The 17666-nt window shown below is 47.1% G+C and overlaps 1 protein-coding gene across 1 annotated transcript in view; it reads right to left on the reverse strand.

Moving 5' to 3' along the window:
* The window catches only part of LOC123482984 (ephrin-B2-like), a 91710-nt gene that overhangs the window by 46059 nt on the left and 27985 nt on the right, over positions 1-17666 (reverse strand). Inside the window, exon 3 of the mRNA XM_045212242.1 lies at positions 12639-12934. Within this exon, the coding sequence (XP_045068177.1) occupies positions 12639-12934 (296 nt within the window). The remainder of the gene's footprint in view (positions 1-12638; positions 12935-17666) is intronic.

The following is a 17666-nucleotide window of genomic DNA, read 5'->3' on the forward strand; positions in this document are numbered from 1 at the left end:
TTTTGTGAATATTGCACTAAAGCCTTTGGACTGAGCCTCTGCGTCCTGCGCCTGATTCATACACCACACCCACCTTCAGCACCCGTTGACAGAATCACACACCTTAATGGAATCAGCAGGATCGGCAGTGACGCCTGTGTCGCTCGAGGAGCATATCCGTGGGAAAGCTGACCAGATAAGACAACTGGAGATCGCTCTACAGGACGTAATCAACACCTTGCACCGATGGGAGGCCAGCAGGGTACCCACACCTCCACCTACCCTGCCCACCCCATCGGCCGGTCCACCAGTCCCAGGTTCGGAACCCAGGGGGATTCGGCTCGCTCCCAGGGCGTATGACGGAACAGCTGCCGGGTGTCAGGGGTTCCTCCTGCAGGTGGAGCTCTACCTGGCCACTGTACACCCGGTGCCCTCGGGACACGAGAGCGTTTCCGCCCTCATCTCCTGTCTCACGGGCAAGGCGTTGGAGTGGGCTAACGCCCGAGTGGAGGAAGATGGACGCCCACACCATCTCCTACGCCGAGTTCTCCCGTCGCTTCAAGGCCGTGTTCGACCATCCACCTGAGGGCAAAGCGGCGGGGAGCGTCTAGTCCACCTGAGACAGGGGAGGAGGCGCACAGGCGTTTGCTTTAGAGTTCCGGACTCTAGCGGCGGACGCAGGGTGGAATGAACGGGCCCTCATCGACCATTTTCGATGTAGCCTACGGGAGGACGTTCAACGTGAGTTGGCCTGCAGGGATACCCATCTTACCTTCGACCAGTTGGTCGATATGTCCATCCGTCTGGACACCCTGCTGGCCACCCGTGGACGTCCCGAGGGGGTCCTTCCATTCCGCCCTCCGGCACCTCCGAGCCGAGCCCTATGGAGCTCGGGGGTGCGGCGCTAGAGAAAGGAGGAGGAGGAGCCCGAGGGGGCCTGTCTCCTGCACCAAGTGCGGTCGTGGAGGGCACACTGCGGCCAGGTGCTGGGGAGGGTTCTCCGGGGGAGAAGACAACAGGCCACGCACTGGGGGGGCCTCCCAGGTGAGTAGACGTCCCACTTACCCAGAGCTTTCTGTTGCGCACTTTTGTATACCTGTTTGTTTTCCACAGGTTGCACCTCATTCCCAGCATAAGGCGCTAGTAGATTCAGGCGCAGCTGGGAATTTTGTTGATCTGAAGTTTTGTTTAGATTTAGGGATCCCTCTCCTACCTGTTGAAAACCCTTTTCCCGTTCATGCCTTAGATAGCCGCCCGTTGGGGTCGGGGCTGATTAGGGAGATCACAGCGCCACTTAGGATGTGTGCGCAGGGGGGTCATGAAGAGACTATACAGTTGTATCTGATCGACTCTCCTGCGTACCCGGTGGTGCTGGGAATTCCCTGGTTAAGCACCCATAACCCTGCTATTTCGTGGCAACAGAGGGCTCTCGATGGGTGGTCTGCTCAGTGCGAGGGCGATGTCTGGGTGTTTCCGTGGGGGGCGACTTCGGTGGAAAGTCCAAACCAAGTGCCCGCACTGCACATTCCGCCTGAATATGGGGATTTAGCTCTCGTGTTTAGTAAAACTAGGGCGACACAGTTGCCTCCTCATAGACAGGGGGATTGTGCGATTGATCTCCAGGCAGGGGCAGCGCTCCCACGGAGCCATGTGTATCCTTTGTCTCAAGAGGAGAGAAAAGCTATGGAGACTTACATAGCCGAATCTTTGAGACAGGGATACATTCGGCCCTCCACTTCTCCCGCCTCCTCGTGCTTCTTTTTTGTGAAGAAGAAAGATGGAGGGTTGCGCCCGTGCATTGATTACCGTGGTCTCAATCAGATTACTGTGAAATACAGTTATCCACTCCCTCTGATTGCGACCATGACGGAGTCATTGCATGGAGCGCGGTTTTTCACAAAATTGGATCTCAGGAGCGCGTATAACTTGGTGCGCATAAGGGAGGGCGACGAATGGAAGACAGCGTTTAGTACCACGTCAGGTCATTTCGACTATCTGGTCATGCCATATGGGTTGATGAATGCTCCATCAGTCTTCCAATCCTTCGTAGATGACATTTTCCGGGATATGCAGGGACAAGGGGTGGTCGTGGTACATTGATGATATTCTGGTGTACTCGTCTACCCGAGCCGAGCATGTAACCCTGGTGCGTCGTGTATTGAGGAGGCTGTTGGAGCACGACCTATATGTCAAGGCAGAGAAATGTCTGTTTTTCCAGGAGTCTGTCTCCTTTTTGGGTTATCGGTTGTCCGCGTCAGGGGTGAGAATGGAGGTGGATCGTGTGTCCGCTGTGCGTAATTGGCAAACCCCAACTACTGTAAAGGAGGTGCAGCAGTTCTTGGGCTTGCGAATTACTACCGGAGGTTTATCCGGGGGTTTTGGACAGGTGGCAGCTCCCATCACGTCCCTTCTGAAAGGGGGGTCCGGTGCGCCTGCAGTGGTCAGCTGATGCGGACAGGGCCTTTGGGAGACTGAAGGACCTGTTTACGTCGGCTCCGGTGCTGGCGCATCCGGATCCCGCGTTACCCTTTCAGGTTGAGGTGGACGCGTCTGAGGCAGGTATAGGGGCCGTTCTCTCTCAACGGTCTGGCACGCCACCTAAACTCCGCCCCTGTGCTTTTTATTCTAAAAGCTCAGCCCGGCGGAGCGTAACTATGACGTTGGGGACAGGGAGCTGTTAGCTGTAGTTCAAGCCCTTAAGGTGTGGAGGCATTGGCTTGAGGGGGCTCAACACCCTTTCCTCATTTTGACTGACCATCGGAACCTGGAGTACATCCGGGCAGCGAGGAGACTGAACCCTCGCCAGGTTCGATGGAGTATGTTTCTCACCAGGTTCGTATTTAAAATCACGTACATCCCTGGGTCCCAGAATGGTAAGGCAGATGCGCTGTCCCGGCGGTATGACACGGAAGGGAGGTCCGTTGAGCCTACTCCCATACTACAGGAGTCTTGCCTTGTGGCACCGGTGGTATGGGAGATCGATGCCGAAATCGAGCGAGCGTTGCGTACCGACCCCAGCCCTCCACAGTGTCCTGAGGGTCGGAAGTACGTTCCGCTCGAGATTCGGGATCGACTCATTTACTGGGCTCACACGTCACCCTCCTCTGGACATCCGGGTATTGGCCGGACAGTGCATTGCCTTAGCACTAAATACTGGTGGCCTACTTTGGCTAGGGATGTGAGGGTTTATGTCTCCTCCTGCTCGGTGTGCGCCCAGTGTAAGGCGCCCCGACATCTGCCCAGGGGTAAGTTACAACCCCTGCCCGTTCCACAACGACCATGGTCCCACCTCTCGGTGGATTTTGTGACAGACCTTCCCCTCTCTCAGGGGAATACCACCATCCTGGCGCACATGTTAGTGCGCCGTTTGTTTCTTCGCCTGTGTGCGCCGTGTATTCGCCTTCGGGCTTATTGTGCTTATGTCTTTTGTGAATATTGCACTAAAGCCTTTGGACTGAGCCTCTGCGTCCTGCGCCTGATTCATACACCACACCCACCTTCAGCACCCGTTGACAAAAAATCTTTCCAGTTTTCTCGCTTTTGATAACCACTCAGCATGAAAGGGGGAAAAATGGAAACGTCATAAAATATGCCTACCTGATTACTTCTTATCCCTTGCATAAACAGTCTACAGCTGTGTCTGTCTGGAGCTCACTGGTGCGGAGAAACTCTGAGGGCCCAGAATATTTTATACAATGTTGTAAGTTTGCTAACATGAGCTTCAGGCTGGATCAAGTTGAAAAAGTTGATACAATGTTTCAAGTTCCTTTCAGACAGGCCATGCGTAGCCAATGTAATTTATAAGATATTTATTTTTAATCAGGATATTTTCTACCTTCAGGCTTCAATGTTTTTATTTGTTGACTTTATTTATGCTATTTTTACATATTGGCAATGGCAATAGAAGTTACTTTAAGAATTGTATCATTTTCATTTAGATTGAATTTTGATTAACCACATGACATTGATTTTGAGATATGAAGACTAAATTAAATGAAACTGTTTAACGAAAATGTGCATATGCAAATCATAACTGGCACAGAGATCAGTAAAAATTGTACAAATTGGCACTCCAAATGGAAAAGGATGCCAACCGCCGGTGTACCTATTACCTGCAACTTCAGGAGCATAATGGCAGAATCTGGCCAGCAGCAGTGGGCAGCGGGAGGAGGAGGGTCAGGAACAGGTTTCTTCTCTCTCTGGCTAGGCTATATTGATCTCTGGCTCTCTCTTGAGTAATTTGTGTCTCAATGTTTTATCACCGTGCTTAAAGCATCAGACAAGCTCTGTAGCCTTCATATAGTTGATTTTATTCAAACATAGGGTTTGTCTATACAGTGCATTCGGAAAGTATTCAGACCCCTTGACTTTTTCCACATTTGGTACGTTAGAGACTTATTCTAAAATGGATTAAACTGTTTTTTTTCCCCTCATCAATATACACACAATACCCCATAATGACAAAGCGAAAACAGTTTTTTAGAAATTTTTGCAAAGTTATTACAAATAAGTATTCAGACCCATTGCTATGAGACTAGAAATTTAGCTCAGGTGCATCCTGTTTCCATTGATCATCCTTGAGATGTTTCTACAACTTGATTGGAGTCCACCAGTTTGTAAATTCAATTGATTGGACATGATTTGGAAAGGCATACACCTGTCTATATAAGGTCCCACAGTTGACAGTGCATGTTAGAGCAAAAACCAAGCCATGAGGTCGAAGGAATTGTCCTTAGAGCTCAGAGAAAGGATTGTGTTGAGGCACAGATCTGTGGAAGGGCACAAAAACATTTCTACAGAATTGAATGTCCCCAAGAACACAGTGGCCTCCATCATTCTTAAATGGAAGAAGTTTGGAACCACCAAGACCCTTCCTAAAGCTGGCCGCCCTGCCAAACTGAGCACTCGGTGGAGAAGGGCCTTGGTCAGGGAGGTGACCAAGAACCCGATGGTCACTCTGACAGAGCTCCAGAGTTCCTCTGTGGAGATGGGAGAACCTTCCAGAAGGACATCCATCTCTGCAGCACTCCACCAATCAGGCCTTTATGGTAGAGTGGCCAGACAGAAGCCACTCCTCAGTAAAAGGCACATGACAGCCTGCTTGGAGTTTGCCAAAAGGCACCTAAAGACTCTCAGACCATGAGAAACAAGATTCTCTGGTCTGATGAAACCAAGATTGAAGCGTTTGGCCTGAATGCCAAGCGTCACATCTAGAGGAAACCTGGCACCATCCCTACGGTGAAGCATGGTGGTGGCAGCATCATGCTGTGGGGATGTTTTTCAGCGGCAGGGACTGGTAGACTAGTCAGGATCGAGGAAAAGATGAATGGAGCAAAGTACAGCGAGATCCTTGATGAAAACCTGCTCCAGAGCGCTCAGGACCTCAGACTGGGGCGAAGGTTCACCTTCCAACAGGACAACAACCCTAAGCACACAGCCAAGACAACGCAGGAGTGGCTTCGGGACAAGTCTCTGAATGTCCTTGAGTGGCCCAGCCAGTCGAACATCTCTGAAAATATCTGTGCAGCGATGCTCCCCATCCAACCTGACATGGCTTGAGAGGATCTGCAGAGAAGAATGGGAGAAACTCGCCAAATACAGGTATGCCAATCCAAGAAGACTTGAGGCTGTAATCGCTGCCAAAGGTGCTTCAATAAAGTACTGAGTAAAGGGTCTGAATACTTATGTAAATGTGATATTTCCTTTTTTTATATATATATACATTTGCAAAAATGTCTAAAAACCTGTTTTGCTTTGTCATTATGGGGTATCGTGTGTAGATTGATGAGGGGGAAAAAACGATTTAATAAATTTTCAAATAAGGCTGTAACGTAACAAAATGTGGATAAAGTCAAGGGGTCTGAATACCTTCCAAATGCACTGTATATGGAAAAATACACGTTTTAAAATGTTGGATTGGTCGAAAGAACAGACGACTCTCGGTCAACCGAGATCTTTTTTAGTCGGGGACAGCCCTAGTGCCCATTGTGTGTGAGTGCATATATTGGAGAGAATGCTTGTGTGTACAGGTGTTAGCAGCATGCATATGTTAGCGTGTGTGCCAAGAGTGTACGTGCTCGCTTGTGTGTGTGTATGTCCAGTCCCCTGACAGCGGTGTGGTGATTGAAAGTGACTGTGGTGTTTCAGTGTCACAGCAGCAGAGGCGACGCTGTCTCTCTCTCTGTCAGACTCCTCTCACTTCCTATTCACATCAATGTACACATTCACTGACATGTGCCCCCTCTTTTGCTCTCTTTCTCTCCATCTATCTCTTTTATTTCATTTGTATTATTGGTCCATCCCTCTTCGGAGACAAAAATAAGTATTTTTACAGCTTTCTACACACATGCCACTTTTTTTTTTACACAGCAGTTACATAGCAAAATATAGTTATTTGATATACACTGAGTGTACAAAACACTAGGAACAGTAGTCCCGTGTAGCTCAGTTGGTAGAGTATGGCACTTGCAATGCCAGGGTTGTGGGTTTGATTCCCACAGGGGACCAGTATGAAAATGTATGCACTCACTAACTGTAAGTCGCTCTGGATAAGAGCATCTGCTAAATGACTAAAATGTAAAATGAACACCTTACTAATATTGAGTTGCACCCCCTATTGCCCTGAGAACAGCCTCAATTCGTCGGGGCATGCACTCTACAAGGTGTGGAAAGTGTTCCACAGGGATGCTGGCCCATGTTGACCCCACTGCTGTGTCAATTTGGGTGATGGACCATTCTTGATACATACAGGAAACTGTTGAGCATGAAACACCCAACAGTGTTGCAGTTCTTGACACACTCAAACCGATGCGCCTGGCACCTACTATCATACCCCGTTCAAAGGCACTTAAATATTTTGTCTTCGCCCTCTGAATGGCACACATACACAACCCATGTCTCAATTGTCTCAAGGCTTAAAAATCCTTATTTAACCTGTCTCCTTTCCTTCATCTACACTGACTGAACATTAAAAACTGTAATATATTATGTTTCACTGAGTCGTGGCTGAACGACGACATGGACAACATACAGCTAGCGGGCTATACGCTACATCGGCAGGATAGAACGGCTGACTCCGGTAAGACAAGGGGTGGTGGTCTGTGTATATTTGTAAACAACAGCTGGTGCACAAAATCAAATACTAAGGAAGTCTCGAGGTTTTGCTCGCCTGAGGTAGAGTATCTTATGATAAGCTGTAGACCACACTATTTACCAAGAGAGTTTTAATCTATATTTTTCATAGCTGTCTATTTACCACCACAAACCAATGCTGGCATTAAGATTGCACTGAATGAGCTGTATAAGGCCATAAGTGAACAGGAAAACGCTCATCCAGAGGCAGCGCTCCTAGTGGCCGGGGACTTTAATGCAGGGAAACTTAAATCAGTTCTACCTAATTTCTACCAGCATGTTAAATGTGCAACCAGAGGAAAAAAAAACTCTAGACCACCTTTACTCCACACACAGAGATGCATACAAAGCTCTCCCTCGCCCTCCATTTGGCAAATCTGACCATAACTCTATCCTCCTGATTCCTGCTTATAAGCAAAAACTAAAGCAGGAAGCACCAGTGACTCGGTTAATAAAAAAGTGGTCAGATGATGCAGATACTAAGCTACAGGACTGTTTTGCTAGCACAGACTGGAACATGTTCCGGGATTCTTCGTATAGCATTGAGGAGTATACCACATCAGTCACTGGCTTCATCAATAAGTGCATCGATGACGTCGTCCCCACAGTGACCGTACGTACATACCCCAATCAGAAGCCATGGATTACAGGCAACATCCGCACTGAGCTAAAGGGTAGAGCTGCCGCTTTCAAGGAGCGGGACTCTAACCCGGACGCTTATAAGAAATCCCGCTATGCCCTCCGACGAACCATCAAACAGGCAAAGAGTCAGTACAGGACTAAGGTTGAATCCTACTACACCGGCTCTGACGCTCGTCGGATGTGGCAGGGCTTGAAAACTATTACAGACTACAAAGGGTAGCACAGCCGCGAGCTGCCCAGTGACACAAGACTTCCAGACGAGCTAAACAACTTCTATGCTCGCTTCGAGGCAAGCAACACTGAAGCATGCATGAGAGCACCAGCTGTTCCAGATGACTATGTGAGTACCCTCTCCGTAGCCAATGTGAGTAAGACTTTTAAGCAGGTCAACATTCAGACGGATTACCAGGACGTGTACTCCGAGCATGTGCTGACCAACTGGCAAGTGTTTTCACTGACATTTTCAACATGTCCCTGACTGAGTCTGTAATACCAACATGTTTCAAGCAGACCACCATAGTCCCCGTGCCCAAGGACACTAAGAAAACCTGCCTAAATGACTACCGACCCGTAGCACTGATGTCTGTAGCCATGAAGTGCTTTGAAAGGCTGGTCATGGCTCACATCAACACCATTATCCCAGAAACCCTAGACCCACTCCAATTTGCATACCGCCCCAACAGATCCACAGATGATGCAATCTCTATTGCACTCCACACTGCCCTTTCCCACCTGGACAAGAAGAACACGTGAGAATGCTATTCATTGACTACAGCTCAGCATTCAACACCATAGTGCCCTCAAAGCTCATCACTAAGCTAAGGATCCTGGGACTAAACACCTCCCTCTGCAACTGGATCCTGGACTTCCTGACGGGCCGCCCCCAGGTGGTAAGGGTAGGTAACAACAAATCTGCCATACTGATCCTCAACACGGGGGCCCCTCAGGGGTGCGTGCTCAGTCCCCTCCTGTACTCCCTGTTCACCCATGACTGCATGGCCAGGCACGATTCCAACACCATCATTAAGTTTGCCGACGACACAACAGTGGTAGGCCTGATCACCGATAACGATGAGACAGCCTATAGGGAGGAGGTCAGAGACCTGGCCATGTGGTGCCAGGATAACAACCTCTCCCTCAACATGACCAAGACAAAGGAGATGATTGTGGACTACAGGAAAAAAATGAGGACTGAGCACGCCCCCATTCTCATCGACAGGGCTGTAGTGGAACAGGTTGAGAGCTTCAAGTTCCTTGGTGTCCACATCACCAACAAACTATCATGGTCCAAACACACCAAGACAGTTGTGAAGTGGGCACGACAAAGCCTATTCCCCCTCAGGAGACTGAAAAGATTTGGCATTGGTCCTCAGATCCTCAAAAAATTATACAGCTGCACCATCGAGAGCATCCTGACTGGTTGCATCACCGCCTGGTATGGCAACTGCTCGGCCTCCGACCGCAAGGCACTACAGAGGGTAGTGCGTACGGCCCAGTACATCACTGGGGCCAAGCTTCCTGCCATCCAGGACCTCTATACCAGGCGGTGTCATAGGAAGGCCCTCAAAATTGTCAAAGACTCCAGCCACCCTATTCATAGACTGTTCTCTCTGCTACCGCACGGCAAGCGGTACCGGAGTGCCAAGTCCAAAATACTTCTCAACAGCTTCTACCCCCAAGCCATAAGACTCCTGAACAGCTAATCATGGCTACCCAAACTATTTGCACTGCCCTCCCCACCCCCACACCCACCCCATCTTTTTACGCTGCTGCTACTCTGTTAATTATTTATGCATAGTCACTTTAACTCTACCCACATGAACATATTACCTCAACTACCTCAACTAGCCGGTGCCCCCGCACATTGACTCTGCACCGGTCCCATCAATAAGGGATCATAGCTTTCACCTGGATTCACCTGGTCAGTCTATGTTTTGTACACTCAGTGTAAATTACATCTGGATAGATAGTACTTAAACACACCCGGTATACATTATATATACTATTTTCAGTCTTAACTGTTATAGATCATGGGCTTTTAAACCCCTCAGCTGCTCTCTTTTACTTTTCCTCTCACTCATTCTCTCTCTATCCCTTTCTCTCACACATGCTATTCCTCTCTCTTTCTCCCTCTCTCTCTGAGAAAGGACATCTGCATGTCCGCAAGGGCAACTACATAACCTCTGCCTTTCACTCATCTCTCATTCTTTGTCTCATTCCCTCTTTCCCTCCCTCTGGCCCGCTATCATCCACACCCTGTTTCTTTGACACAAAATGCATCTCTCTTTCTTTTTCTCCCTCTGTATCTCCTTAATCTATCTCTACTCCTCCCCTCTCACGATCTCACTCTCATCCTTTCATCCCTTCTGTCTCCTTCTCTACCTGGCATAATCCTCCCTCTCTTTCTCCCCGTCTCTCTCTCTCTCTCTGTTCTCCCTCTGTTTTATATATCTCTGTATAGTATCTCTCTTTTCACCAAAGAGGTGAGCAGTGCTGATTTATAAAAAGCTTTTGAGAAGCTGACTCTCCAGGATCACTGACTCCAGATCAGTCAAAAACAAAAGGTTTTCATTTGAGAAGCTTCTGCTGTTGGCAGGATGGCTGACTTGAGATCCGTGAATGGAAAGATGTTTCATCCTCTGCTCTCTAACAAAGACAACTAATGTCATCTATATCCATCTCTGTCTCTGATGGCATCCGTCTACGAGGTGAGTGTGTGTATTACAAAGGGACCTGGGGTCTGCTTTCAAAGAGGTTTGATCTGTGGTTCAGCTAGATATCAGGAGTGTTTGTGTCACACTTAGGAGCTTTGAATGGTGAAGAGGAGAAAGGAGAGAGAGAGAGAGAGAGAGAGAGAGAGAGAGAGAGAGAGAGAGAGAGAGAGAGAGAGAGAGAGAGAGAGAGAGAGAGAGAGAGAGAGAGAGAGAGAGAGAGAGAGAGAGAGAGAGAGAGAGAGAGAGAGAAAGAGAGAGCGAGAGAGATTTGCAATGCAGTGTGATACCTTTTTTTTTCTCTCTTCCTCAGTTCGGTCCAACATTTCTCTCTCTCATATCACTCTACTTTCCGGCTCATTTAGTCCACTGTGAATACATTAACACATGCTAAAGGTAAGGGCTAATTACAAGACATTTGCCTGAGGGAAGGACTCATACATACATCTGCACTTTAAACACACACACGCACACATGCACTGATGCGCACACACACACACACACACACACACACACACACACACACACACACACACACACACACACACACACTACTATTACTACTGGCTGATAACAATATTGATAAAATGCATGTACATGTACACACACATCTTAAATCGTTTTTGTGTCATTTAGAGGGGAAATGCGTGCATTTTAGCATTTAAGTCACTTTCAAAAGTTGCGAAAAGTTCCAAATACATTTTTATAAGTAGCTACATTTGTTGCTAGCTGCTGTTTGAAAAAAAAGTTGCCAGGGTAGTCTGAAAAGTTGCTAAATCTAGCAACAAAATTGCTAAATTGGCATCACTGATTACACACACATACAAACACACACACACCCCCGCACGCACAAAAACAGACACCTTGTCAACATCGAATCATCCATCTTCTCCCAATATTCCACACACATCTTTGTCTCTCTCTCTCCCTCCATCCCTCTATCTCTGAATCTGTCTGTGTGTGTGACCTTGCGTTTGAGCCCTCATTGATCAGGGCTGGAGCTGTCAATCGATCCCTCGGTCTGTCTGAGGGAAGATAAAACGCTCCTGTCCATACTGTGGACACCCCGGTTGTCAGGTGTGGCTAGACAGAAGACAGTGATTGGGGCTGTAGAATGGACCAGTAGTTGTTATCTGGACACTTCATAAGACAGAAGGCAGCTATTGTTGCTGGTTATGGTGGGCAAACACACCTGATCTAACACACACACGTGCATGTACACACACGCACACACCCTACACTCATCAACCCAATTCAAATCACAAACACACACTGAAACTGTAAGGCAAATATAGAACAGAAATTGCTAGGTTTTGGGGAATGGATTCGGTTCCTCTCTTTCTCTCTTTCTGAAAAGAGCATTAATACAGTAAATCTGGTTCTCAGGTGAAAAGAGCATTAATACAGTGAATGAGGCTTCCAGGTGAAAACAGCATTAATACAGTAAATCTGGTTCCCTGGTGAAAAGAGCACTAATACAGTGAATGTGGTTCCCAGGTGAAAAGAGCATTAATACAGTGAATGGGGCTTCAAGGTGTGTGGGAGGGAGTCTACAGTATAGCAATGTAATAATGTCTGCCTTCAGGAGTTCAAAATGCTGTGTGTGTGTGTGTGTGTGAGTGTGTGTGTGTGTGTGTGTGTGTGTGTGTGTGTGTGTGTGTGTGTGTGTGTGTGTGTGTGTGTGTGTGTGTGTGTGTGTGTGTTAGAGTGCTTCTGAACACCTGAATCCATTCTTAGCTCCCTTATTGGGGAGAGAGGTTTTGCTTGATGTAACCTTACAGAGATTGTTCCATGTGATACACACACTTGGCTTGGCTCGTGTTGATGACCTCATCATGTATTCACCCCAAACAAACCCCAAATAAACCATAACAAATAGCTCTGGCGCCATCCCTGGTCACTGCAAGGCTGGCAATAACAATAAACATGCTCCGGGCCAATCAGCAGCCGCCGAGGAGAGATGGAACATAACACACACAAACAAAGACACACACACACCCACCCAGGCAAAACAACACACTTACACACAAGCGTGTACATATACACAATAGACAAACTCTATCACCCAAAAGTCGCACAATTAGCGCACACACATACAAACACACACACAAATCCCTCAAAACAGAATTGTTGTATAATCGGACACACAAACTCACTACGTTTCTCCCTACTCACCGATGATGTAGTAGTCAGCGTTGGTTTTGAACTCGTGTCCCCACAGGTTAGGAGAGTATTCCTGGAACTTGATGGTGAACCTCATGTCATTGTTGGGCTTGTCACAGGTGAGCAGCAGGTTGGGCGCGCCCGTCACCTCACATCTGTCCGCTTGGTCACGTGACGACACCAGATATAGCTTGTAGAACTCATACTCGGCGGGAGCCCGCTGGCTGGGGGGGTCCGACGACGGACAGATGAGGTCCAGGCGGTCCCCAATCTGAGGGTAGAGGACGTAGCCCTTATCGTCCAAAAACCTGGAGTGAGAGGGATGGAGGAGGAAAGAGAGAGGTTAGTGTCTTCATTCCTTGAAGGCAATTTTTCTGTCCTATTTTTATTGTCACTCAAGGACACATGTTCAGCTGGCACGTGACCCCAACTCTCCCCCATCCCAACTCCCTCACCTCCCTACTCATAACTTTATTGACCTTAAATTAGTATTGAATGCAGGTAAAACTAAGTATATGTTGTTCTCTCGAGCGTATAAAAATAACTCTGATGATTTAAGCATATGTACTGGATGGTGTCCATATTGATCGTGTCCCTGCTTACAAATATCTGGGCATCTGGATAGATAAAAAGCTGTCTTTTAAAAAGCAGATTGATGAGTTAGTTAAGATGCAGAGAATAGAAATGGGCTTCTTCTATAGAAATAGGTCCTGCCTCTCGCTAAATAGTAGAAAGAATAGTAGAAAGCAGACGTTCCTATCAGTCCTAGACTATGGCGACATCATCTATATCAACGCAAGCCACGTCATGAAAGCCGTTAGATGCAGTTTATTATAGCTCACTGTGCTTTATTACGGGCGAAAGTTTAAGTACTCATTACTGCATTCTCTACCAAAAAGTTGGTTGATACATTGCTATGTTTTCATTTATAAAGCCCTTTTACAAAAAGTCCCACTGTACCTAACATCATTCCTAAACTTTAGACATATGAGTTATCACACCCGGTCTCAGGGATAGCTAACTCTGGAAATTCCTTTGGTCTCTACTGAGTTAGGTAAATCAGCTTTTAGTTTAGTTGCACCTTATTTGTGGAACAATCTTCAAAATGTCCTTAAATGTGATGTTTTGGTGCCTTTAGGGAAATTCAGAAAGCAGATTGAGGACCATATTACTGATGAATCTGTTTGTTTTTTATGACAGTGTTTTTCTTTCTGCTTGCATTTTGTATTTATATTTTTATGTGTGTATTTTCTGTAATATTTTTTTTGAAATTACAATATAACAGTTCTTAGAAATCATTATGCAGTATACCCAGGCAGCAGAGGATCAAATCAAATCAAACTTTATTTGTCACATGATTCATAAACAACAGGTGTAGACTAACAGTAAAATGCTTACTTACGGGCCCTTAGAAAAAATAGAAAAATTATATAAAAAAATTATAACACGAGGAATAAATACACATTGAGCAACGATAACTTGGCTATATACACGGGGAACCAGTACCGAGTCGATGTGCAGGAGAACGGGGTACTGTATAGGTAGGGGTAAAGTGACTAGGCAACAGGATAGATAATAAACAGTAGAAGCAGCGTATGTCAAAAGAGTTACTGCAAAGCAGTGAGTCAGATAGTCCGAGTAGCTATTTAGCAGTCTTATGGCTTAGGGGTAGAAGCTGTTCAGGGTCCTGTTGTTTACAGACCTGGTGCATCGGTACCACTTGCCTTGCAGTAGCAGAGAGAACAGTCTATGACTTGGGTGGCTGAAGTCTTTGACAATTTTTAGGGCCTTCTTCTGACACCGTCTGGTATAGAGGTCCTGAATGGTAGGGAGCTCAGCCCCAGTGATGTACTGTGCCATACGCACTACCCTGTGTAGCGCCTTGCAGTTGGATGCCAAGCAATTGCCATACCAAGTGGTGATGCAGCAAGTCAAGATGCTCTCAGACCGCACTGGGAGCTTGGCAACATTTAGCCAGTCAGAACAGACAGAGAGAAGAGGACCGTAGATTGTGGACTACAGGAAAAAGAAGAGGACAGAGCACGCCCCCATTCTCATCGACGGGGCTGTAGTGGAGCAGGTTGAGAGCATCAAGTTCCTTGGTGTCCACATCACCAACAAACTATCATAGTCCAAACAGTCGTGAAGAGGGCACGACAAAGCCTATTCCCCCTCAGGAGACTGAAAAGATTTGGCATGGGTCCTCAGATCCTCAAACAGTTCTACAGCTGCACCATCGAGAGCATCCTGACTGGTTGCATCACCACCTGGTATGGCAACTGCTCGGCCTCCGACCGCAAGGCACTACAGTGCGTAGTGTGTACGGCCCAGTACATCACTGGGGCCAAGCTTCCTGCCATCCAGGACCTCTATACCAGGCGGTGTCAGAGGAAGGCCCTAAAAATTGTCAAAGACTCCAGCCACCCTAGTCATAGACTGTTCTCTCTGCTACCGCACGGCAAGCGATACCGGAGCGTCAAGTCTAGGTCCAAAAGGCTTCTTAACAGCTTCTACCCCCAAGCCATAAGACTCCTGAACAGCTAATCAAATGGCTACCTGGACTATTTGCATTGTTTCCCCCCCACCCCCTCTGTTACGCTGCTGCTAATCTCTGTTTATTACCTATGCATAGTCTCTTTAACTCTACCTACATGTACATATTACCTCAATTACCTCGACTAACCTGTGCTCCTGCACATTGACTCTGTACCGGTACCGCCTGTATATAGCCTCGCTACTGTTATTTAATTATGTTTAACATTTATTTTTTACTTAACTCTTATTTTTCTTAAAACTGTATTGTTGGTTAAGGGCTTGTAAGTAAGCATTTCACTGTAAGGCCTACACCTGTTGTATTCAGCGCATGTGACAAATACAATTTCATTTGATTTGATTTGACATTACAGACTGAGCTCAACTGACTCATTCATTTATTCATTCAGAACACAACGCTACTACGGCTAACAACAACCCACAACGCTACTATGGCTAACAACACATAGCACTGTTAGGCTTTCTGTAACTGTTAGCATTATCATGTTTCGCTAGTAGTAGCAAATTGTGAATGGGGAATAAAGCATGTGTGACCAAAAATATGCTTATTTAGTAGCTGTTAGCATGTTTTTGGCTAGCATCAGACACGTAAAATGTATGGGAAATTTAGCCCTTGACCCTGTAGATGCTAGTGAAGAAGCTGGCCTAGCCTAGCCTAGCACAGAGCTAGCGTAGTAGAGGCATGCTGCAGCAGAGGAACTTAGCGTTCCTGTTGTTATCACTAAGGTCAGGAGGTTATCACTAAGCACTCACACCGGAGAGGGAAACACTAACTCCACTCAACACACACCCCCGCACCATGAGAAGAAAGGAGAGAGGAGCTGGGCTGGGCTGGCCCTCAAACACACACACACACACACACACACACACACACACACACACACACACACACACACACACACACACACACACACACACACACACACAGAGAGAGAGAGAAAGATACACAAACACTCACAGGCACAGACAGAAACACACAGGCACACACATGCACATAAACCATTTATAAAAGGTCTACATGCCTTCCAGTCACATAGGCGGTTGCTAAGGGGCTTCCATGTAAACAATAACATTAAGGGAGATGATGGTAGCCTAACTATGTCACAGTAGACCTGAGCTAAAGAATGGCAGAGCAAACAACGCGTCTGAGAACTGCACTTAGCTGAGGGAGGCAGGGGGGGAGGCAGGGAGGGAGAGAGAGCGGGGGAAAGGGAGGGGTGGATGGTAGGAGCTAGTGAGTGATGGAAAAATTATACTGGGCAGGCAGGTGGAAAAATTATACTGGGCAGGCAGGTGGAAAAATGATACTGGGCAGGCAGGTGCTATGGTCAAAACAGAGGGAGATGGAGGGAGAAAAAGGTATGTTTAAAACGGAAAGAGTGAGAGGGAGAGAGACGCAGGTAGAACAACATGAGGGAAGACAAAATAAAGAGAGCTCAAATACAGATGTCTGTTCAAAAACTGAAAGGGAGAAAACAGGGAAATAGACGATGAGTCAGAAATAGAGAAAAAGATCAACAAAACTGGGGCGACAGAAAAACACAAATAGTTTATAGAGTCTTGGTAGAAGTAGGCTTTACTACATGGTTAACAGTAGCCATACTTGTTGAGCGGTGCTATGGAAGCTAACTAAGATCAGTATGTGTTTAACACCATACCTTCCCCTGCTTCCCTGCTACGCCCTCTCTTGTCAACACAGCTAACCGCTATCACTGGGATACTGTTACAGCACACACACACATAATGCTTAAACTAATGTTTTGTATGCGACACAAATCTCAACAGTCTTTCTATGCAGGAGAGTTCTATAACAAAACAAACCTTGGTTCCAATGCTCACATATAACTGAGAGTTGCAGTAAGTTAAGTGAGGTGACCTTTTAAACAACTTTATTGAGTTAGTCTTTACAACTAAATAAATGAACAGATGCAGCTCAACTCACTTGCCCTCAGCACCCTGCCTCTCTCCCTTTGTTGGACCACATCTCTCTCTCTCTTTATCCCTCGCATTCTCTCTCTCCCTGCAGACAATAGTGCCATTCATGTGGCCACACTTTGAAACACAGTGTGGGGGATGGAGGGGCCAGAGGTGACAGTGGGAGGAGGGGGTTGAGTGAGGGATGAGGGGAGGAGAGGAGGGGGGGAGAACTTTCCTCTCCGGGGTCTTTTATGAGGGCAGAAACATCGTTTTCTCAACACCGGCCGCCGCCCTGCCTCGACCTTCACGGCTAGAGAAAAGACTGGAGTGTTAGTTTCTCTGACCCTCACCCCCTCCTCTTCTGACTCCTACTCCCTTCTTCTCTTTTAGCCCCTCTCCTCTTCTCCTCCCCTCTGCCCTCTCTCCGTCTGTCTCTGCTGAGTGTGTGTGTGTCTCTGCTGAGTGTGTGTGTGTCTCTGCTGAGTGTGTGTGTGTGTACCATACTGTGGCTGGTTAGATAGCGTATTCGGTGCCCCACATATCCCAGATTCCTCAGAGGCAACTCGAGCC

This window comes from Coregonus clupeaformis, unplaced genomic scaffold, assembly GCF_020615455.1.
Source record: "Coregonus clupeaformis isolate EN_2021a unplaced genomic scaffold, ASM2061545v1 scaf0001, whole genome shotgun sequence".
NCBI lineage: Eukaryota > Metazoa > Chordata > Actinopteri > Salmoniformes > Salmonidae > Coregonus > Coregonus clupeaformis.